This window comes from Malaclemys terrapin, chromosome 8, assembly GCF_027887155.1.
Source record: "Malaclemys terrapin pileata isolate rMalTer1 chromosome 8, rMalTer1.hap1, whole genome shotgun sequence".
NCBI classification, from domain to species: Eukaryota; Metazoa; Chordata; order Testudines; family Emydidae; genus Malaclemys; species Malaclemys terrapin.
Window position 1 is genome coordinate 58,215,815 of NC_071512.1, and position 23,275 is coordinate 58,239,089.

The 23,275-nt window shown below is 44.1% G+C and overlaps 2 protein-coding genes across 3 annotated transcripts in view; one reads left to right on the forward strand and one right to left on the reverse strand.

Moving 5' to 3' along the window:
* Positions 1-3,049, forward strand: part of PRG4 (proteoglycan 4) — a 42,311-nt gene extending 39,262 nt beyond the window's left edge. Inside the window, exons 12-15 of the mRNA XM_054038477.1 lie at positions 103-259; positions 1,081-1,275; positions 1,494-1,619; positions 2,928-3,049. Coding sequence (XP_053894452.1) covers positions 103-259; positions 1,081-1,275; positions 1,494-1,619; positions 2,928-3,037 — 588 coding nt within the window. The 3' untranslated portion in view covers positions 3,038-3,049. The remainder of the gene's footprint in view (positions 1-102; positions 260-1,080; positions 1,276-1,493; positions 1,620-2,927) is intronic.
* Positions 3,050-3,076: 27 nt separating this feature from the next.
* Positions 3,077-23,275, reverse strand: part of TPR (translocated promoter region, nuclear basket protein) — an 87,874-nt gene continuing 67,675 nt past the window's right edge. The window contains exons 44-51 of one of the 2 annotated variants that reach the window (XM_054036847.1): positions 21,876-21,944; positions 21,305-21,396; positions 14,185-14,291; positions 8,709-8,804; positions 8,338-8,494; positions 6,532-6,650; positions 4,272-4,370; positions 3,077-3,279 (exon numbers count right to left, since the gene is read on the reverse strand). In XM_054036847.1, the coding sequence (XP_053892822.1) occupies positions 3,224-3,279; positions 4,272-4,370; positions 6,532-6,650; positions 8,338-8,494; positions 8,709-8,804; positions 14,185-14,291; positions 21,305-21,396; positions 21,876-21,944 (795 nt within the window). In that variant the 3' untranslated portion in view covers positions 3,077-3,223. Of the gene's footprint in view, positions 3,280-4,271; positions 4,371-6,531; positions 6,651-8,337; positions 8,495-8,708; positions 8,805-14,184; positions 14,292-21,304; positions 21,400-21,875; positions 21,945-23,275 lie in introns of both variants that reach the window. The other variant, XM_054036846.1, reaches the window with a different exon arrangement.

Here is a 23,275-nt window from a genome sequence, read left to right on the forward strand (position 1 = left end):
ATTAGATGTGGATTTCATAATCACCTGTGTAGTCTACATTGAAACCTATCAGAAATGGACATTTTTTTCTCCTTAAGTAAAAGTTTCTGTTTAAATCCTCAGGGTTCCCAATACTGGCGTTTCACTAACGATGTGAAGGATGTGGGATATCCCAAACAAATTGCAAAAGGATTTGCAGGACTAAGTGGGAAAATAGTAGCAGTTCTTTCGGTAGCACAACACAACAAAAGGCCAGAATCTGTGTATTTTTTCAAGAGAGGTATGTTTCATGTCTACAAATGTTATAAGTATTCAGCTTATTTCTTTTGGGAATAAAACTCCGCTCCATTTTCAAGTAAGACTGCATGTCTGGCAACAGATAAGTGATGACAACAGTACATAGCACCAGAAGATCCTGAGCTAACCTGAGGCTTCAGAGATAGCCTTTGAATGCCAAAGTGATCATGGAAGTTTACTTTTCAGGATAGGGTTATGAGAAGGAGTTTTACCATCATTTGAACACTATTCCATTCACAAGTTAATGGGGCATGGTAAGGTCTAAAATAGACCAATCACCACATATCTATGTATGGAACTGTTTCTCAGTCATGGTTTCTTTCCTTGTAAAGCACTGGATTTATCTTATTTGAATGGTATAGCATCTACACAGGAACATTTGAAGGACCTATTCAGATTAAAACAGCTAGACAAGTAAAATAGACCCAATCCTGCAATCCTTTCCCTTGAGGAATGGGAATTGTGTAAGCAGAAAGCCTGCAGCATCAGGCTAGTGCCCTACAATTTCACCTTTTCTTCTCAAGGGTATTGATCCCATTCACGCTACTCAGAATAGTACTTACTACCATGGATAGTCTCATTGACTTTAACAGAACTACTCACAGAAGTAAACAAATGTTAGGACCAGGTCCTGTTAGCATCATACTTCCAAGTTATATATGTAATTTTGAGGCATTTCAAACAGAAAAAGTTTCCTCAATAGCCTTTGGACTCTTATCTTCCCAGCCTAGCAAGTTCATATTAGGGTACTAATGACATTTCTGATTCAACTGTTTTCACAATTGGAACAAACTTCTGCTTCAGGTGGCAGCGTTCAACGTTATATCTACAATCAAGAACCAGCCAAAAAGTGCAAAAAGAAAGCATATGTTAGATACCCAGCTTATACACACAGAGCTGTGATCAAGAGGAGACGCTTTGAACGTGCAATAAGATCAGCAATCGAGTACCGCACACCAGTCATGTACCACACTCTCAGAATCAACCATAATCCATCTGGTCAGTTATATTTAATGTTAAATGATTTTTATCTTCATTTTAAAATTAATAGTTTCTGAAGGACAGCATTTTTCATCTGTTCAATTTCTTGAATGTTTGCTTTTAAATCTCTTCATCCTAGCAGCTGTTCTCTCTCAGCTTCTCTTCCCAAGTTATAGCTTTGCACAGCCCATGTTTTAATATATTTTCCTAACTTAAAGCAATTTTCTTGTCTGCAGGAATATTACATCATGAGGTTAAAATAAATTCTTACTGGAGAGGATTTCCAAAAGTAGTTCACTCAGCTATATCAATACCTAACTACCGAAGGCCAGATGGCTATGATTACTATGTTTTCTCTAAAGGTAAGTTAAAGCTAAAACACGTTAATTCAAATCTCAAAGGCAAGTGTAGTTTTCTGAAATGTGAAGTTACCTACCCTTTCCACTGCAAGAGAACTGCCAAGATGAAGTTAATGAGTACTAGGGTTTAGGCTTAAAAAAAAAGACAATAACTCAAGCTTCGCCCATAATCCCTGAATAAATGGATGTTTCTACTTAAAATGATCAGCAGAGAAATAGCTAGCCTGTGAAACTCAGTGCCACAAGATGTCAAGCAGACAGGATTAAAAAAGGATTGGACATTTATAGGGATAACAAGACTATCTGGAGTGGTCATTGTAATGACAAACCATTCAAGAATGAAATCCTCACACCACTGAAGTGGTAGAGTTTTGCCACTGACTTCAGTTAAGTCAGGATTTCACTCAAACACTTCAGGATTTAAATCTCTGTGCTTCAGGGCATAAGTCAACCTCTAATGGGGTTAAGGAGAAACTTTCCCTTTGGGCAGCATCCCGTAACGGCATAGTGAAGGATTTTGTTGTTACACCTACCTCTAAAGCACTGGATGCTGGACTAGGATCACCACTGCTCTGATCCACTATGACAATTCCTATCATGCCTATGAAATAAGTGAGACAATGCACACCTGAGGATAAGAAGGTGCCACTTTTACAGTTTTAAGAAAAGGCTTAAACTCTTTAGACCCTTCAGAGAAGTGCTGGCACAGAATTCAACTGAGCATGAGATAGCAGAGACAAAGAACATTCTCCCCTTAACTCTCAAGACTTTAGCTGAGGGACGTTCAGTTGTTTAAAACACTATCTTCTGGGATTTTTGAGTGTATCTGAATCAGCTGTGTTTGGGTTTCAAAAAAAGTTCATATTTCACAGGAGACCTCTGAACAGCGTGAAAGCTTCAAAGTAGTATTTGTCAAGAGACTTGACAAGCTGCCAGTATCTTTTTAAAAAGGGAACTGCTTTTATAAAAATGGGGTACTGTGACTCAACTAAGTGGCACTGTTTTCCAGGCGCTAGCTGGCTATAACTGTTATAGGGTAAGATTAGATAATTGCCAATACTCAAATTTGGGTGACTAAAAAAAGTAAATGTCCGAATGAAATGTTTTGTCTGGAAACCGATATTAAAGCCTCTCTCTCAACTACATGTGCATCAAGTGTGATATAATGTACCAGTTCTGCCAACGTGACAATAAAAAGGAAAGAGGCATCTGATGTTAACTCAGCACATTAATCAGAGAGCTTTTTATTACTAAAGACTTCCTACATCTGGAATTTTAATTTCCACTCAAACTGCACTTTTCTCATTGCAGATCAGTACTACAATGTGAATGTGGCCAGCAGAATAGCAAGATCAGTTACCTCTCAGACTGGGCAGACAGTATCCAAGGACTGGTATAAGTGTCCTAAAGATGATTTGTAAGACAGGATTTTAAAGAAAGAAGCCATTTTACTTTGAGTTTGTCTAATTTTATTAATAAAGACATTGAAATGTGCGCACATCAATCTACGTACAAAATGCTGCTTTTAGCGCTGCAATCATTACACTTAAGCAACAGTAGCCAATCTGACAGTCTGTATACACAGCTTCAATTACTTTACAGAACTTTTAACTAATATTGCCTCTGTTTAGGCCTCCTCTGCCTCCCATTGCATGAGTTACACCTGTGTAGGGAAAGAGAAGAGTATTAATGCAAGTACTTTTCCCCACTCCAATAATCAAACATTGTCAGTTTGCCACTTTGTTTGGTGATGAGATGAGTGTGCAGTGGAAAATTCTGTTAGCAATCTCTCTCTTTCTCTCTCTCTCTGTGATGGCCTAGCTCAAGGAGGTATTACTGTGGACTTTCATTCCAGGGGCCAGAAGAGTCACAATCACAGCATGCTGAATTACGGGTCGAGTGGGTTACCCTCCTTTTTCAACAGCCAGCCTTTTGGTTAATGTGTGACAATAGATGGGATTGTAATGGAAATTCCTTCTAGTTCTTTAAGTGCATTTTTTTATGGTTAGATCCACAGCATCTGAATGTTAACAGATGTATCTGCACTAGCACAAGTGTATGCAGAATATTTAATATTTATGTTGATGAATAAATTTAATCTGGGTAGGGTTTTTTTTTTTTAAATGCGGGGGGTTGTTATAGTTAAAAATCATTAGTAGCAATCAAAGTAAAATCTGGAGAATACTAACATAATAAGCTTCTGTAATTGCAATCATTTAATTTTCTTTAAAAAGCAGCATAATGATTCCAGACATCATGTCACAAAAATCTTAAATTTTAAATAGGAAAATTGTGTTGGGAGTAATCTTAAAGATCAGAATTGTATCATATCAAGCTTATGTCCAAGCGATAAATTGCCAAAAAAAAAGTAAGTTTAAAATCGACTGCAATTTATATGCCTTCTAAAATCAGAGCCAGGTATTACAGAAGGAGGAAGTTTTCTGTAGTTTTTTTTGCCTGTCAGCCAAATGAATGCTTTGGATAATATATATTTAAAGCTCTGTGGGGCAGGGACCCTGCATTATTCAATGTCTCATCATGTATACTTCTGGTGGCATTATAGATATGCAGTTTCAAAAGGGTTAAGAAAATTAAGAGGTCATTTGAAAGAGTACAGACATAGTCACAGTAATTAGAACATTGACAGCCACTTACCCCTCTGTCTGTTAAACTGACGACCACGGACACCAGTTCTTAATGTTGGTGGCTGAAGTCTGACACGCCGGAAAGGCTTTGGCTGATTACTGCTTGTGTCTGTAGAGAAGGAAGAGTTTCAGAAAGAATATATAAGATTGTTACTGCAGTATAATTTGTAACTGTTAGTGAGTCCATCGCTTAATTAACATACAGCTGTTCTTGTCTTTCATATTTTAAAAACTTGAGGGTGCAACATATTTCATTAACATCTTCTCAAATAATAATAAAGCCTCAGATTGAACAAGTATGTTTGTTTTCCTTTGATTTTTTTTTTTTTTTTTAACTCACTAGCTGGGTTAAATTACTTGCAGCTAAGACCAAATGCATCTAATTACAATCTTGCCCTTTTACTTTTGCATTGCTTACATCACATCCCTTTAAAAAATTCCACTGGGACTAAATTTTGAATCCCATACTCACAAGAGTAGTCCCACTGAAGTACATAATCACAACTCCAGGAAGGGATTCCCAATCTGACCTTAAAATTTTCTTTTGAAGTGAGTATCCTTCAAGATATTTTAAAAAGTTCTATTTCCATTAGTTACTGATGACAAAAATATGGTCCAGATACTCACAGTCTGTTGCCCTCACCAAATGGAAAAGGAAATTAAATAGATGAAAAAATGTCAAACTCTCCAAAGATTCTCATGTCCATTTTATTTCAAAATGGAGCGACAGACTAATGGTTAGACCACCAATGGATTAACAAAAGAACAAAGCTTTGCATCTGTGAATACTCATATGCCCATCATGTTACTTGTAATTTGTCACTTAGTAAAGGGATATTTTAACACAGTGGCTCCCAACCTTTCCAAACTACTGTATGTCTTTCAGGAGTCTGATTTGTCGTGCATATCCCCAAGTTTCACCTCACTTCACTACTTGCTTACAAAATGAGAAAAACATGAGAAAGTGAGGAATTTTTTAGTAATAGTGACACACTTTTATTTTTACAATATAATTATAAAATAAATTAATTGGAATATATTGTACTTACATTTCAGTGTACAGCAGAGGTGAAAGTAAGCCGGTGCGCTGTACCGGGGTGGCCCGGCTTCCCCAGGTGGCAATTTAAAGGGCCTGGGGCAACAGCTGGAGCCCCAGGCCCTTTAAATTGACACCAGAGCCCTGCTGCCGGAGCTCTGGAGTAGCAGCGGGGCTCCGGGGGTTCTTTAAACGGCTAGGGCTCCCGCTGCCTCTACTGCCCTGTCGCTACCCCAGGGCTCCGGGGGCTATTTAAAGGGCTGGGGTGGTAGAAGCAGGGGAGTCCTGGGCCCTTTAAATAGCAGCGGCAACCGGGGACTCCGGCAGCGGTTTAAAGGGCCCGGGGCAGTAGCGACGGCCAAGCTCTGGGCCCTTTAAACTGCTGCCGAAGCCCCTGGTTACCACTGCTACCCTGGCGGGGGAGGGCACTTACTGGTACAGGGTGGGCCGGGGCTGGCTCTGACCCCCCCCCCATTCCTTCCCCTTCCGCCCAAGGCCCCGCCCCTTCCAGGGGCCAGAGCCAGCCCCAACCCAGCCCCGTACCGTTAAGTCCCTATTTTTACTTTCACCCCTGGTGTATAGTATACAGAAGAGTATAAACTAGTCATTGTATGAAATTTTAGTTTGTACTGACTTCACTGGCTAGTGCTTTTTATGTAGCCTGTTGTAAAATTAGGCAAATATCTAGATGAGTTGATGTACCCACTGGAAGACCTCTGCGTACTCCCAGAGGTACGAGTATCCTTGTTGAGAACCACTGTTCTGGCAAACCTGTGATTATTTATAAGCAACCCAGATGTCTTAGAGGTTTATCCATGTTATCAACTGACACAAAACAAAAATCAATACAAGTTTAAGCACTTACGGTGGAAGAAGTTCCAGATTCAGGATATATGCCACTCATCTGCTTACAAATTGCCACCCTATCTTACACAATGCTGCCATAATGATTAGGATTCACTCATAATTCAATCTGTCAACACACTGGGTGAGAAAGTTGAGTGTATTCTTAAGGATGGCCACACCACTAACCTAAGTTTCCTTTTGACCCATTACGGAGACAACAATAAGTATAAATAAAGTTATGCTTCAGAAGGGACATTAAATGTTCAAAATAGTTGGTCTTAGTTTGGTCTCCACTGCCAACAATGTGTATTGCACTGGGGAAAGGCTTGAGGTACAAGCATCCTACAAAAGAGTATGAAGCAATCTGTATTAGGAAGGGAGCCAATACCTGCTGATGAGCTGGAAGGAGGATCCTGACTGGTGGAAGGGAGGTCCGACTCATCAGATGCTTGAACAGATTCTTCTTCTTGCTGGCTATCAATTTCTAGACCAGCTTCTGATGTAATTCTGGAACATAAAAATTCAGGTGTCGAACAATGGTGATAAAACTCAAGAAAAATCAATAATTCCCTGTGAGCACAGATAATTCTGTAATTTAACAGGAAATTGATTTTTGTTTTACCATGGGTATTTTCATACATACACTTCACTTTTTTTCTACGTTGTTACCAGAAATTAGAGATATTAGTATTTTAAAAATAAAGGCAGACAAATCCTCTTTGGCACTCATCTACCCATCCACTGCACACCACCAGGGTGACTGCCTGATCAGAAAAATGAGGAAGAAAAAAATGTTTATTTGGGTGCACTTGAGTAAAAACCATGTGGCATGGAAGAATTTATACACCAATCTGCTCCCCATATTACAGAGGTCAGTGGGTAAGGGGGAAGTAAATATTTAATTTAAATGGAACCCATTAAGACTATGCAGTATGATCCAGTATATGAAATGTAAAGGCTGGGAAAAAGAGATGGTTCCTAGGGTTTTGCCCAAAATGTCCTTTTCAATGCAATATCTAAAAGGCTTGGATTAATGATTTTTCAAAAAGCCAGTGCCAAGACAGTGAAAGACAATAACAAAGCTATCTTAAAGAGCACTCTACAGAGTCCAATGGAAGGACAACTAGATCAGTTGATTACATGGAAATCTGAGGGCAGAATTAACAAAATAAAAATAAAATCATTTTAAACAATCTATGGGGCTGTTTGGTTGTATTATCTCCTCTTAACTCCCCATTTGTGCTGTTTTATTTCCCCTGCCCGGGTGCAGGACTTTACATTTGTTAATATCAAATTCTACCCTCTGCCAAAAGCCCCACAGCTCTCCAGGTCACTCTTAGTTTGTTTTTGTCCCGTATGTGTCTACTTCTGGTGGTGTTCCAAATTTTGCTGACACTTGAACTTCAAACAACACACCCAAAAGAAAAAAGCATTTAGCAGTTGAGCAGAGAGATGCTTTAAAAAAAAAAAAAAAAAAAAAAATTAGGTTTCTGGAAAGCCTGACAGTCCCAGAGTGGGCTCCAACTATCACTGAATAAAGCCTGATGGATACTTCACTACTATTATAGTAACAGATCCACAAGTTAATTGAAGTGCTCAGCAGACCAGTTTTGAGAGCCATTGCATCAATCCATTTATCAAGGAAATGCATGCTCAACTCACTCATGATCTGGGTGTCGAGAAAGTGTTTATATTCTTTTAAAAGATTTACATTTTGTTTCTGTTATTTCTGCAAAGTAGTAAATTAAGTTGTTCGGAAAAAAGGAAATCTGACACTGATCTGTGACCATTTTGAGATGTCTAGAAATTCTAGATCCCACTACCAGTGTCAGAGGTTGAATAAGCCTCTGATTCAGAGTTTAATTCTTGTTTTCCACTGCAAGCGGATTAGCTTGTGAACATCTTCCACCATAAAGTGGAAGCCACGCTAATCCTGTTTTGAAGATGAATATAGTTCAATACAGGGAGACCAAAAGAAGAAGTTGGTATTGAAGGAGGCAAAAGGTCACCAGATTCATTTTACAACTAATTTAGGAAACCACTCAGTGCTGGTGATCCTTCCCAGCGATGGACCAAATAGAGCTAAAATTTAACAGACAACAGACACACTCAAACAATGAAATGCAATGAAAGCATGTAAAACTAAATCTCAAATACAAAATTAAATCTTAATCCACTGAGTAGTGTATCTTACCCTTCAGATTCTGCCTCCACAAAAACCTCATCCCCATCATCACCCACTCCAGATTCAGTAGTAGTGGATAAACTGCCAGTGGATGTTGTCACCATTGGAACAGACTGAGAAGCATGCTCTGAAGGATCAGCTGAGGTACTTTCAGTAAAAACAGTCACTTTAAAAAACAAAATCAGGAAAAGCAGTTAAGAGAGAAGGTTATTTTGTACTTATACATACCCAATTTATTAAAATATTGGGTACTACAAGAACTCCATCTGCAGTAATATTTTCACCCACAGCAATAAACAACATAACAGTAATATTATGCATTTTGTTAGGAAGTCAAAGCATCTAATATTATCATTACACTTCGCAATACTGATTCTCACCTGGTGCTGCAACTTGCAGCGGAGTTGTTGGGACACTGCGGCCACCAGATTCTTCTTCATGGGCAAGGAAGAGTGGTGTTTCGTACATTCCTAGACCTACAACAAACAACTCTTGGTATTAAGGATGTAGTGAAAGCCTGTTAGACAGCAGAAAAGTATACCATTATCTGAAGGCAAACTAGTTACAGTACAATACTAGTCCTAGTACAACCCCGATGTAATCTATTGGTTTGTATTTAAATATTGAGACTGAGTAATTGAGATTACTCAAGAGTAAACCTAGTTTGCACTTATGTTGAACCTGCAACCCAAAGTTCTTCAGTATTAATGAAAAAGTACACTCTCACTTTAAATAAAATATCTCTATTTTAAAGACAGGGAAATAGATGCAGATGAATTAAGTGACTTGTCTAAGATTATACAGGAAATCAGTGAGAGCTAAGAACCAAACCTAAATCTTCTGATGACTGACCTGAGCTTTAACCATTAGATAATGCTTCCTTTGACCAACTTGGAATTTTTTTTTCAATTCTATGAGTGAAAATCCTATTAATTGTACATATGCAACTTAGTTTAAGCTACTTAAAACAAAGATAAGTTATTTCCAAAATAAATGTGTCACTCAGTAATGGGAAATTTATTTTACAGAATTTAAGGTTGAACAGAAGTAGTCTGGGCCTTCGAGCAATCTGAATATTTTTTACTCTATTTTTTTTAAAACAGCCCATCCTTTAAGCTTTGGTTCACTCCCACCTCGATTAAACGGTCATATCCTTTTTAGATGAATATTGGAAGATCCCATGATATTTACGGTTTACTTGAAATCTGTCAGACTTTTACTACTGCAAGAGAATCTTAACCAGGATCAATTTATGTTAGAGCCAAGTCTTGCCAAAAAGGCCAGAAAGTAATATTGTGCTGCTAAGTACCCAGGTTCGTTAACATGAGAAAATTTCCCCTAAATTTATTGAAACCTATGAAAAGAGACAGGCGCTAGGTAATTATGCAATTATGAAAATGTCTCATTTGGCAAGCTTGTGAAAGCCTTACCCTTAACTTGATGGCATTTCTGCATGCATGCATGCAATGCAGTAACTTTTAAACTCTGAATCCAATCAATTCCAGGGAATGTTCTCGGCATCAATGGCCACCCTCTTGATTTTGGATAGAACAGAAAAACTCAACGGGTGAAACTGTGGATACATGAAGCCACTGCCAACTCTTTAGCACAAACCAGAGACCCTGAACACCTCTGCAGTTGTCTGAAGATCAAACTAGTTGACATCACCCATTAATGCCTTCCAGCACAATAATACTCCTATCTCATCTCTGTCTATCCTCTCATCAGTTTAACATGTTGACACACTAAATGATTGATCTTCCAGTCAGGAAAAAAAAATAATGGTGGTGAGGTAGGGGCATACACACAGATCCTGACATGATGGAAATGGTGTGGGGGGAAACTGGGAAAGCTGAAATAGGGGGCACACAGAACTCTTAGTGGGAGAAGGTTTGGGGACCCTGGTATGGTGGGAGGGGAAAAGAGGGCATAGGGGTGCATACAGAGCCCATGCCATGGGGGAGGGAAAGAAAGGGAGACCCTGGAATGGGAGAGAAGGACAGTATTTGGCACACAAAACTCCTGACAGGTGGGAGGCTGGGGGATCCAGATACGGGTGGTGATGAACACAGATCTTCTATCATAGGAAATGGGAGGCATAGGGGAAGTGAGAATGGGCATGCACATAGAGCAGCTGGTAGGGAGGAGAAAGGAGGAGTCTGGTATGAGAGAAAGAGGAATGCAGGGCACACAGAACACCTGTCTGGGGGAGATTGAGGGAACTGCTGGGAGTCCCTGGATATGAGGGATGAGACAGTGGCACACAGGAGGCTTATAGGAAGACTGGAGGAATGCAGGGAGCCCTTCGTGTGTGCAATAAGATCTGCCTATACAAGCTATAAAATGTGCAATCCCCTAGCAATTTTTCTTTTTCCAAAGCTTATCTTAGTGATGGTGCTATAATTCTCAACAAAATATTACTGCCCTCAGTTCTTGATCTTCTCTCCGTTTTGCTTTTCTGACTCTTCTCAATCCACTACTTTGCTCAGTGCCACCCCTACAATGAGTGCTTTAGCAAATCTCTTACAGTTGCTTCTGTGCTGCCAGGAAGGCATAGAAGGGAGACCGCTTGCTGCACAACAGCAGCAAGGACAAGAATGAGCAATTGCCTGCCCACCATCATCGTAGACAAGGGCATATCTATCTCAAAGACTTGCTCTCTTCTGTACTCTACCACAGCAGCTGTGATCATAAGGAACGCACTGACGCTGGATGTCCCCAGGTTCAAGCTCATAGGAATTGAAAGCATTTTCAGTGGGCTATCATATTCAGTCACAGCTTCAGGTTCATCTTTATCTAGCTACCTTCAAGAACACAATGCCAGCCCTATTCCTTTGCTTTGCAATAATGAAGTTAGAGCACAGGTTACCCGACCAGGGGTATTCTATTTGCTACCCAAGATCCATAAACCTGGAAATCCTGGACGCCCCATCATCTCAGGCATTGGCACCCTAACATCAGGCTTGTCTTTTTATGTGGACTCTCTCCTCAGACCCTACGCTACCAGCACTCCCAGCTATCTTCGAGACACCACTGACTTCCTGAGGAAACTACAATCCATCAGTGATCTTCCAGAAAACACCATCCTGGCCACTATGGTCATAGAAGCCCTCTACACCAATATTCCACACAAAGATGGACTACAAGCTATCAGGAACAGTATCCCCGATAATGTCACAGCTAACCTGGTGGCTGAATTTTGTGACTTTGTCCTCACTCACAACTATTGCACATTTGGGGACAATATATACCTTCAAGTCAATAGCACTGCTATGGGTACCCGCATGGCCCCACAGTATGCCAACATTTTTATGGCTGACTTAGAACAATGCTTCCTTAGCTCTCGTCCCCTAACGCCCCTACTCTACTTGCGCTACATTGATGACCTCTTCATCATCTGGACCCATGGAAAAGAAGCCCTTGAGGAATTCCACCATGATTTCAATAATTTCCATCCCACCATCAACCTCAGCCTAGATCAATCCACACAAGCGGTCCATTTCCTGGACACTACTGTGCTAATAAGCGATGGTCACATAAATACCACCCTATACCGGAAACCTACTGACCGCTACACTTACCTACATGCCTCCAGCTTCCATCCAGGACACACCACACGATCCATTGTCTACAGCCAAGCTCTAAGATATAACCGCATTTACTCCAATCTCTCAGATAGAGACAAGCACCTACAAGATCTCTATCAAGCATTCTTAAAACTACAATACCCACCTGCTGAAGTGAAAAAACAGATTGACAGAGCCAGACGAGTACCCAGAAGTCACCTCCTACAAGACAGGCCCAACAAAGAAAATAACAGAACACCACTAGCTGTCACCTTCAGCCCCCAACTAAAACCTCTCCAGCGCATCATCAGAGATCTACAACCTATCCTGAAAGATGATCCTTTACTCTCACAGATCTTGGGAGACAGACCTGTCCTCGCTTACAGACAACCCCCCCCAACCTAAAGCAAATACTCACCGGCAACCACACCTCACTGAACAAAAACACTGACCCAGGAACCTATCCTTGTAACAAACCCCGATGCCAACTCTGTCCACATATCTATTCAAGTGACATCATCATAGGACCTAATCACATCAACCATACCATCAGGGGCTCGTTCACCTGCACATCTACCAATGTGATATATGCCATCATGTGCCAGCAATGCCCCTCTGCCATGTACATTGGCCAAACCGGACAGTCTCTACGCAAAAGAATTAATGGACACAAATCTGACATCAGGAATCATAATACTCAAAAATCAGTGGGAGAACACTTTAACCTGTCTGGCCATTCAATGACAGACCTGCGGGTGGCTATCTTACAACAGAAAAACTTCAAAAACAGACTCCAACGAGAGACTGCTGAGCTGGAATTGATATGCAAACTAGATACAATCAACTCAGGATTGAATAAAGACTGGGAATGGCTGAGCCATTAGATTCAATGTTTGTATCTCCCCTTGTAAGTATTCACACACTTCTTATCAAACTGTCTGTACTGGGCTAGCTTGATTATCACTTCAAAAGTTTTTTTCTTATTTAATTGGCCTCTCAGAGTTGGTAAGACAACTCCCACCTGTTCATGCTCTCTGTACGTGTGTATATATATCTCCTCAATATTGTTCCATTCTATGCATCCAATGAAGTGGGCTATAGCCCACGAAAGCTTATGCTCTAATAAATTTGTTAATCTCTAAGGTGCCACAAGTACTCCTGTTCTTTTTGCGGATACAGACTAACACGGCTGCTACTCTGACACACAGCTTAACAGTATCCCTCCTGGAAGCAGAGACTAATCCAATTGGGAAATAGTTTAAAGTGAGACAGGGGAGTAGAGATTTGGTCTTTGGAACAGATTAATGTTTCGTATGTTATGCATGGAAGGCCCAGATATAGCAATACACACACGAGAGTGACAGTAACAAAAACTTTCTTGTGGGACATCGAGGCTAATCTACTGAGTACAATAGATCTCGACACACCTGAACCAATGGTGAGAAGATCAACAGAGACTCACATCAAGACATGCTAGAGAACTGTATGCTGTGCAATTTGAAAGCATCTGTTTTATTTTGTGTGTTTTAATTTTGCTTGAGTGAAATCAAATTTCAATTTGTCACATACGGTGACGCAGGCAGTCTCTGCCTGACAACACAATGGCTCAACAAGGTACCTACTTCACTGCGTTAGTGTTGGTTTTCCCAATACTTGTACATGCTATTCTAAATGGCTAAACATAGGCTTAGCAGAATTAATTTTATAATTTTAACAGATAATATCCATGTTTATTTAAGCAACTTTTTATGTGTGTCTATTTATATTTTCACAGTTGCTGGAAATTATTGAGGTGGAGGGTAAGAATTATTTAACGACAATAGATGTTGAGATTCAGAAAAGTTAAAGCTTTATAAGCATGAAATCACAAAAAGTTGTCAACATCACATGTCAAAATATACAAAGTAAACATCCTTAAAACAAACTAAGTTCTCAAAGTAAGAAAAATGCTGCTTATCTTTAAATTTCAGTTATCATCAATTAAAATATTTTTTCATCGGTTTGTGTATGTATGGTGAAATTGACATTTACCTACATTTACTAATAAAAATCGAGTCTTTCCGAGCCTAAACTGTCAATCATCCTTACATTAATAGTAGTTACAAATGACAAAGCTAACAGTACTAGATAAGCAAGAAGATAAGATCTTCTCTGCCTCCTTAGTCCTTCTACCATTCCTACAACTACACAGAAGTACAGACAAGGATATAGTTGGAATGGAGGTGACAATTACTCAAGCTGTTTACATTTTTTCTAACAATCATAAAACAAAGGTATTACACAGATTTACCTCCTTGTGATGCAAGTTGGCCAAGATCGGAGTGGCTGGAACTAGTCTGTGGCATATCTTCTGGAGGCCCAAACCTGAATCTGGGAACTCCAGCAACCTGGGGGGAACTACAAAGATGCATAATGTGCTGTAAACAGTTTAATAAACTAAAAACTATAATAAAATTATTTTAATTGAATAAGGAAAACAAATTATCTATGATATAAATAAGATTAGTATCCAAACATAGATAACACTTAGTTTTATCAGCATTATCCAAAGGAATTAGTTTCTCCATTATGGCTGCATCAAAATGATAGGGTCAAAAAATACTCCACTAGTAAGAAAATAGTAAAATCGCTTTCAAAGAATACTGTAAAAGACGGTTACTCACCATTGTAACTGTTGTTCTTCGAGATGTGTTGCTCATATCCATTCTATTAGGTGTGTGCGCGCCGCGTGCACGATCGTCGGAAGATTTTCTACCCTAGCAACACCGGCGGGTCGGCTGTGGAGCCCCCTAGAGTGGCGCCTTCATGGCGCTGAATATATACCCCAGCCGACCCGGCGCCCCCTCAGTTCCTTCTTGCTGGCTACTCCGACAGTGGGGACGGGGGGCGGGTTTGGAATGGATATGAGCAACACATCTCGAAGAACAACAGTTACAACGGTGAGTAACCGTCTTTTCTTCTTCGAGTGCTTGCTCATATCCATTCCATTAGGTGACTCCCAAGCCCAACTTAGGTGGTGGGGTCGGAGTGAGACATTGCTGTGTGCAAAACCGCTGATCCGAAAGCAGCATCGTCTCTGGACTGCTGCACTAGTGCATAGTGAGCTGTAAATGTGTGGACTGATGACCAAACCGCTGCTCTACAAATGTCCTGGATCGGAACTTGTGCCAGGAAAGCCGTCGAGGAAGCCTGGGCCCTCGTGGAGTGAGCGGTGAGGTGCGGTGCTGAGACACCTGCCAGGTCATAGCAAGTCCGGATGCAAGACGTAATCCAGGAGGATAGGCGTTGTGAGGAGACCGGTGAGCCTTTCATTCGGTCGGCCACTGCAACGAAGAGTTGTGTCGTCTTTCTAAAGTGCTTTGTGCGGTCAATATAGAAGGCCAGGGCCCTTCGTACGTCCAGGGAATGCAAACGTTGATCCTGGCGAGTGGCATGTGGTTTGGGATGAAAGACCGGGAGAAAGATGTCCTGGTTGATATGAAAAGGAGAAACCACCTTAGGGAGAAAGGCAGGATGTGGACGAAGCTGCACTTTATCCTTATGGAAAACTGTATAAGGGGGCTCGGATGTAAGCGCCCTGAGTTCAGAAACGCGCCTTGCTGAGGTGATGGCTACAAGGAAGGCTGTCTTCCAGGATAGGTACAAAAGTGAACAGGTGGCCAGTGGCTCGAATGGAGGACCTGTGAGCTTGGAGAGAACCAGGTTGAGGTCCCACGTCTGAACGGGCTGACGTTGTTGTGGGTACATCCGGTCTAAGCCCTTGAGGAATCTAACGACCATCGGGTTAGAGAATACCGAGGACGCGAGTTCCCCTGGGTGAAAGGCCGATATAGCGGCCAGGTGAACTCTAATTGAAGATATCGCCAACCCCTGCTGTTTTAGGGAGAGGAGATATTCCAAAATGAGAGGAATGGGTGCCTGCAACGGGGACATGGCTCGTTGTTCGCACCAACAGGAGAACCGCTTCCACTTGGCCAGGTACGTGGTGCGTGTTGAGGGCTTCCTACTGCTCAGCAGAATCTGTTGGACAGAGTGCGAGCATTGCTGCTCTGCCTGGGTGAACCATGGAGCAGCCACGCCGTGAGGTGGAGTGATTGCAGGTCGGGGTGACGCAGCCGGCCGTGGTCCTGAGAGATGAGATCCGGACACAACGGAAGCGGGATCGGTGTCTGAACCGAGAGTTCCAACAGTGTGGTGTACCAATGTTGTCTCGGCCACGCTGGAGCGACCAGAATTACCTGTGCCTGGTCTCTGCGCAATTTGAGCAGTACCTTGTGGACCAGAGGAAACGGAGGGAAGGCATAAAACAGGTGGTCTTTCCAGGGAAGGAGAAACGCATCCGAGAGGGAGCCCGGAACTCGACCTTGTAGGGAGCAGAACACGTGGCACTTCCTGTTGTCTCGAGATGCAAACAGGTCTATCTGGGGAAACCCCCACTTTTGGAAGATGGAATGTATGATGTCCGGACGGATAGACCACTCGTGCGTCTGGAAGGACCTGCTGAGTCGGTCCGCTAGAGTGTTCTGGACTCCAGGGAGGAACGACGCCGTGAGATGGATTGAGTGGGCGATGCAGAAGTCCCACAGGCGAATGGCCTCTTGGCATAGAATTGACGAACGTGCTCCTCCTTGCTTGTTGATGTAAAACATGGCCGTGGTGTTGTCGATGAGAACTAACACACATCGGCCACGTAGGAGGTTGAGAAATGCCTGGCACACCAGGCGCACCGCCATCAGTTCCCGAACATTGATGTGCAGGGCTAGCTGGGGTGCAGTCCACAGGCCCTGGGTATGGTGTTCGTTGAGATGGGCGCCCCAACCCAGAGATGAAGCGTCTGTGACCAGGTGCAGAGAGGGTTGTGGGGCGTGAAATGGCATCCCCTCGCAGACCACATTGTGATCTAGCCACCAGGTGAGGGAGGTCAGGACCGAGATCGGGACCGTGACCACCATGTTCAGGCTGTCCCGATGTGGTCGATATATTGACGACACCCAGGTCTGGAGTGGGCGAAGCCGAAGTCTGGCATGCCTGGTTACGTACGTGCAGGAAGCCATGTGACCCAGCAGGGTAAGGCACGACCTCACCGTGGTAGTTGGGAACGTCTGGAGCCCTTGAATGAGGCTCGTGATGGTGCCAAATCGGTTGTCTGGCAGGATGGCTTGTGCACGTCTGGAGTCTAGAACTGCGCCTATGAATTCTATTCTCTGGGTAGGTTCTAGAGTGGATTTGTCCTTGTTGAGTAGGATGCCCAACTCGTTGAATGTGTGCACTATTATGTGGACGTGAGCTTGAACTTGCTCCTTGGTGCGACCGCGTACCAGCCAGTCGTCTAGGTACGGGAACACCTGTATCCCTTGCCGACGAAGGTACGCTGCCACGACAGCCATACATTTCGTGAACACTCTTGGGGCCGAGGATAGGCCGAAGGGAAGGACTGCAAATTGGTAGTGCATCGCGTTTACCACCAATCGCAGGAAGCGTCTGTGAGGTGGGTAAATTGAGATGTGAAAGTATGCGTCTTTCGTGTCGAGGGCGGCGAACCAGTCTCCAGGATCGAGGGAAGGGATAATGGCCCCCAGAGAGACCATGCGGAACTTCAACTTTACTACGAATTTGTTGAGTCCGCGCAAGTCCAAGATGGGCCGCAGACCTCCTTTGGACTTGGGGATCAGGAAGTAACGGGAATAAAATCCCCTGCCCCTTAACTCTATCGGAACCTCCTCTATGGCCCCCATGGCCAGGAGCGTAGAAACCTCCTGTATAAGAAGTTGCTCGTGAGAAGGGTCCCTGAAGAGGGACGGGGAAGGGGGGTGGGAGGGGGGGATAGAAGAAAACTGGATAGCGTATCCCCTCTCCACCGTGCGGAGGACCCAACAGTCCGAAGTTATAAGGGACCAAGCGCGGTGGAAGTGGGAGAGACGATCCTGAAAGGAGGGGGCTGGATCCTGGGGGATGACTGGGGCGCCGTCCTCGACCGCACCTTCAAAAGTTCTGTCTAGGACCTGAAGGTGGTCTTGGTGGCCCCTGGTTCTGACCGGGTTGAGGGCCAGCCCATCTTCTCCTACCACCTCGCCCTCGCCTCCGGGCCGAGTCTTGTCTCTGACGAGGCGGGGGGGGGGGGGGGTAGAAGCGCTGAGGCTGCAGCCTAAATGGTCTGCGCTGAGGGCCCACAACATGCATCCCCAGGGAGCGCATGATTGTTCTCGAGTCCTTGAGGCTCTGCAGGCGAGAGTCCGTCTTGTCCGAGAACAATCCATGTCCCTCAAAGGGCAGATCCTGTAGGGTTTGCTGCAGCTCCGGAGGCAAACCCGAAACCTGAAGCCAGGAGATCCTGCGCATAGCGATACCCGAAGCCAGGGTCCTCGCAGCTGAGTCTGCTATGTCCAAGGAGGCCTGCAAGGAGGTCCGAGCCACCTTCTTGCCCTCCTCTACCATGGCCCCAAACTCTTCCCTGGACTCTTGGGGAATCAACTCCTTAAACTTTCCCATAGAGTTCCAGGAGTTGAAATTGTAGCGGCTCAGTAGCGCCTGTTGGTTTGCCGCTCTAAGTTGTAGCCCTCCGGCTGAGTATACCTTACGGCCAAACAAATCGAGCCGCTTAGCCTCTTTTGATTTAGGCGCTGCAGCCTGCTGGCCGTGGCGCTCTCGTGCGTTCACTGATTCCACCACCAGTGAACACGGTTGGGGGTGGGTATACAAGTACCCATAGTCCTTAGATGGGACAAAGTACTTCCTTTCCACCCCTCTCGCTGTGGGTGGGATAGAGGCAGGAGTTTGCCATATCGTATCCGCATTGATTTGTATCGTGCGGATCAGGGGTAACGCTACCCTCGATGGGGCATCCGCTCCAAGGATATTCACGATCGGGTCGTGCACCTCCACTATCTCCTCCGCCTGCAGGTCCATATTACGGGCCATCCTGCGCAGAAGATCCTGGTGAGCCCGAAGATCTATTGGAGGTGGGCCTGTGCACGATGTGCCCGCCACTGCCTCATCCGGAGAAGAAGAGGAAGATGCCTCCGGTGGAACAGGATCCAAGGGCTGGTCCTGGTCTCTCTGTTCCTGGGCTGGAGCATCACCTGCGCCTGGGTCCAGGGCGTCAGGTGGTGCGGACACAGAAGCCTCCATGCCCCCTGGCGGAGGCCGCGAAATGGTGGACTCCGGGGCCCCTCTGATGGAGTGACCGGAGCGAGAGGTCGAAGCAATTGGAGCCCCTTGCGCCTGATGGTACGCCCACGGGGTCCAAAACGACCAGTGAGATGGGCCATGAGAATGGTCCTCTGCCATCTCCTGCCAATGGCCCAAGTCCTGTTCCTCGGCTTGCCCCTGAGGGGGGTATGCCGATCTCGAGAGGTCCTCCGAGGAGTGGGACTCCGATCTCGATGGCCACGGCGGTGCCGAGAGCGTCGAGACGATTCCGATTGGCTGCGGTGCCGCACGGTGCCGGTCCGGAGATGATCTATCTCTACGCGGTGCCGGCGATCGGTGCCGGGACCGCGACCGGTGCCGATGACCTCGTCGGTGCCGGGAGTCGGATCTGGACCTCGACGAGGACCTGGAGTATGCCCGGTGCCGGGAGCGGCCTCTCAACGTCGAGCGTCGACCGTAGCGGTGCCGAGAACTACGTCTCGACGTTGATCGGTGCCGACGATCATAGCGGTGCCGAGACGTAGAGCGGTGCCGCGAAGAAGATCTTGGCCGCGAGTACGACCGGTGCCGAGGCGATATTCGGTGCCGGGACTGCGAGCGGCGTGGGGACCTGCTTCGGGACCTGGATCGGTGCCGAGGTTCCAGCCCTTGTGATGGAGGGCGCATCAAGGCAGGTTTCCCCCTCGACTGGACCGGGCGAGTCAACGGTGCAGTCGGTGCCAGTGGTTGAGGCGGTGCCGGCTCCGTGAGAGCTATTAAGTCTCTCGCCGCCGCGAAGGTCTCTGGAGTCGACGGGAGGCACTGTATCACCGCCGGTCTCGGTGGAGACGCTATCTGCACCGGACTCAACGGCCTCGGCGCCGGAGTCGACGGTGCTGGAGGCACCTGTTTCCGGTGCTCCACCGGCAGACGCGGCTCTACCCCCGGCACTGGGGGAGCCGGCGTCTTCGGCACGGATGTCCCCGTCTTATGGGCTTTTTTATGCCCCGGGGATAATGACCGGCGCCGAGGCACTGCTTGCGGTGCCGACGAGGTCCGGTGCCGGGGAGGCTTGTCTGACGCCACTCGCGTGGTCGTCATAGCCGGTGCCGCCGGGGCACTGCGCACCGAGGTGCTAGGTGCCGGGGCCTGACTTGTAGATGGAGCGTCCGGACTAAGTGCCGCCTCCATCAGGAGTTGCCGGAGCCGAAAGTCCCGCTCCTTCTTGGTCCTTGGTCTGAAGGCCTTACAGATCTTGCACTTGTCTGTTTGATGGGACTCTCCCAGGCACTTCAGACAGGAGTCGTGCGGGTCGCTCGTGGGCATAGGCTTAGCGCAGGAGGCGCACTGCTTGAAGCCGGGAGCGTTGGGCATGAGCCCGGCCCCGCGGCCGGGGGAGAAAGGGGGAGACGACCCCCTTAATCCCCTGAACTACTTAGAACAACTAGAACAACTTTTAAACTATTTAACTATTTAACTATAAACATTAGAACTATAACTATAACTATAACTGTGATACAACAAACTAAGCTAGGGAGAGTGGAGAACAGCTAAGCAGCGCTCCACAGTTCCAACGACCGTCAGGGGCGGTAAGAAGGAACTGAGGGGGCGCTGGGTCGGCTGGGGTATATATTCAGCGCCATGAAGGCGCCACTCTAGGGGGCTCCACAGCCGACCCGCCGGTGTTGCTAGGGTAGAAAATCTTCCGACGATCGTGCACGCGGCGCGCACACACCTAATGGAATGGATATGAGCAAGCACTCGAAGAAGAACATTTAAATATGGCTTTACACAACTAATTTGTAAGTGGCCTGCTGAGCATGTCCTCTACTCTCCTCTATCCAAAGTTGGGATAAGCAACTATTCTCCACAGCAGCTTGCTAGTGTATTTTAACTTATCTTTATAGTCAATATTGAGAAAACATGCTTTTGTCACTTCTAGCATTAATGTGAATGTGCAAAAGAGGGGCTCAAAGTAGCATGATAACCCACTGTTGCCCTAGTAATTTAACTGTATGACTTTTTAAACAAATAGGTTACACTACATTAGAATGAGATCAGAAACTTACTTTTCTGAACCCCGTTTTATGATGTACGGTTCAAACAACTCAATATTTGTGACTTTCTCTTAACCATCTAGTAGATGGAATGCTATTTAGTATCTTACTACACAATCATTAAATCATTATATTTTCATTTACCTTTAAGCAAAGAACCATTCAACTATTATAAAAGGAAAATATACAAGAGCACTTGCTTTTATTATTATGACTTCTACGTACTGAATTGCTTCTGCAAATCCATCTGTACGATGTGGTACCACAAGAGTTGGGGTGCTTGGAACTGTCCTGTCTTCATCATCAAAAAAGTGTTGCTGCTGAAAAAAATATTAAGATCAGAAGCTAAAATATATTCATTATTCCTACTCTGCTTGCTTCTAAATAAAACTCATCTACAAAGGTTGTTCCCTCCCAAAAAAACAGATGCATCAGCTTTAACTATTATTTGTCTAGTCAACAGTGTGAAGGGAACCAATGTCAAAATAAAAAAGTATTTTAAAAGATTGATTCCTAAAGAATAGTAATAAATATTGGCTGTGTCTAAACTGACCCAGATTCTTAAACGTTTTTAGCTTCATCTTATACTTAACACACCTTGCCTGGTATTCACATTTGGAATAAGTTAAGGGATGGAAGTCCCCTTAACATGAAAACCAGAGCTTGACTAAACCTATCTGCAATGTTACACAAACACCCAAGGAATTCTTTACTGCTCTGGTAGTCTTATAAGACTACAAAGTTCAGAGTGCTCTCTCAATAAAGGTTTTTTAGGAGCAGACTGCCATTTACTTACCATGCCCCCTATACCAGGAGTTAGTTGAAGCCCACGTCCCACTGACTGCCTCCGAGTCATCTGGATTCTCTTTATAGTAAAAGGAGGAATAAAAGTGCTATAAATGTTTCCTGGGGATTCTAGCAACATGCAAATATCGTCAGGAATAAAGTTTAGTGATAAAAGATAAATTATTTTGGCTTTCTACCAAAAGCATGACTTGAGTAACAAAACCAGCTAGCATATTTTTGTTTATTGGTGAAAGCCATATTCCAGATATATTTAATCATGCACTTAATTCCTATAGTTAAAGCAATCCCGAATTAGGTGGAATCAACTATTTTACAAAATGAGACAATATTACACCCAAAAGGGGGGAAACTAATATAGGAACTCTGAGTAAAGAGGAAATAGTGAGTGTATCAATGGCATTTAAATCATTTTCACAAGACACAATTTTAGTATAATCTAAACAAATGGTTCAGTGGTTTAGCATTTAGTGTGAAGTGCTCAGAGCGGGTTTTTTGTGCACTTCACCACACACAGAAAGGCTTTAGAAAATAAACAAAATATTATAATCGCTTGAAAGAGCACAATAAACCAAATGAAAAATTTATGAACAATTATAATTGTGTTTAAGTTAGGACTATTAAGGTCAGTTTAATTTTTTTCCTAAAAAACTTAAAAAATTTCAAGTTCTGAGCACGGAACTGTCAAAACTTCTGGCATTCATTCTTCCACTCTCTCTTGGTGCTCACTGTACTGTGGAGGAAGCATGCTCAGCATAGCTCACCACTTAAATTCTCAAACCAATTAAGCAGCAGTGCAGACCAACTCTCAATGAGACCTAGTCAAGGCAGACGGAGTAGAAGCCTACTGACAGCTGCATTCAACATTTCTCGGTGTAATAAAGTATGCAAGGTCCCATACAGATTCAGGCTACAGAATTTCCCCAAAATAATTCCTAAAGCATCTCTCTTACAAAAATTAAATCTTGTTTTAAAAATTGCCAGTGATGGAGACTCCATCACAACTTTTGGTAAATGGTTCCAATGATGAATTGCTCTTATTAAAAATGTATGCCTTATTTCCAGCCTGAATTTTTGTCTAGCTTCAACTTCCAACCGTGATCAATGTGGTTTCTGGTCTTTGTCTTCTTTCTCCATTCTTTCCCCATTCTCCTATCTATCCCACCTCTTTTATCCCATCCTTCCTTGTGTGCTACCTTTTTTCTCTCTGCACTTTTTGTTTTTTTGATCTTTATTTTTTCTCTATTCTTCTTTTCTATCTGTTCTTTCTTGGGGCAGAGATGATTTGAAATTTGGCAGGTGTTGTTACATGTACCTAGCTGAGCACAGGCCTTGCTCCTCTTCCCACTCTGCAATTTGTGCTTCCAATTCAGCTCCCCATCCGGCTACACT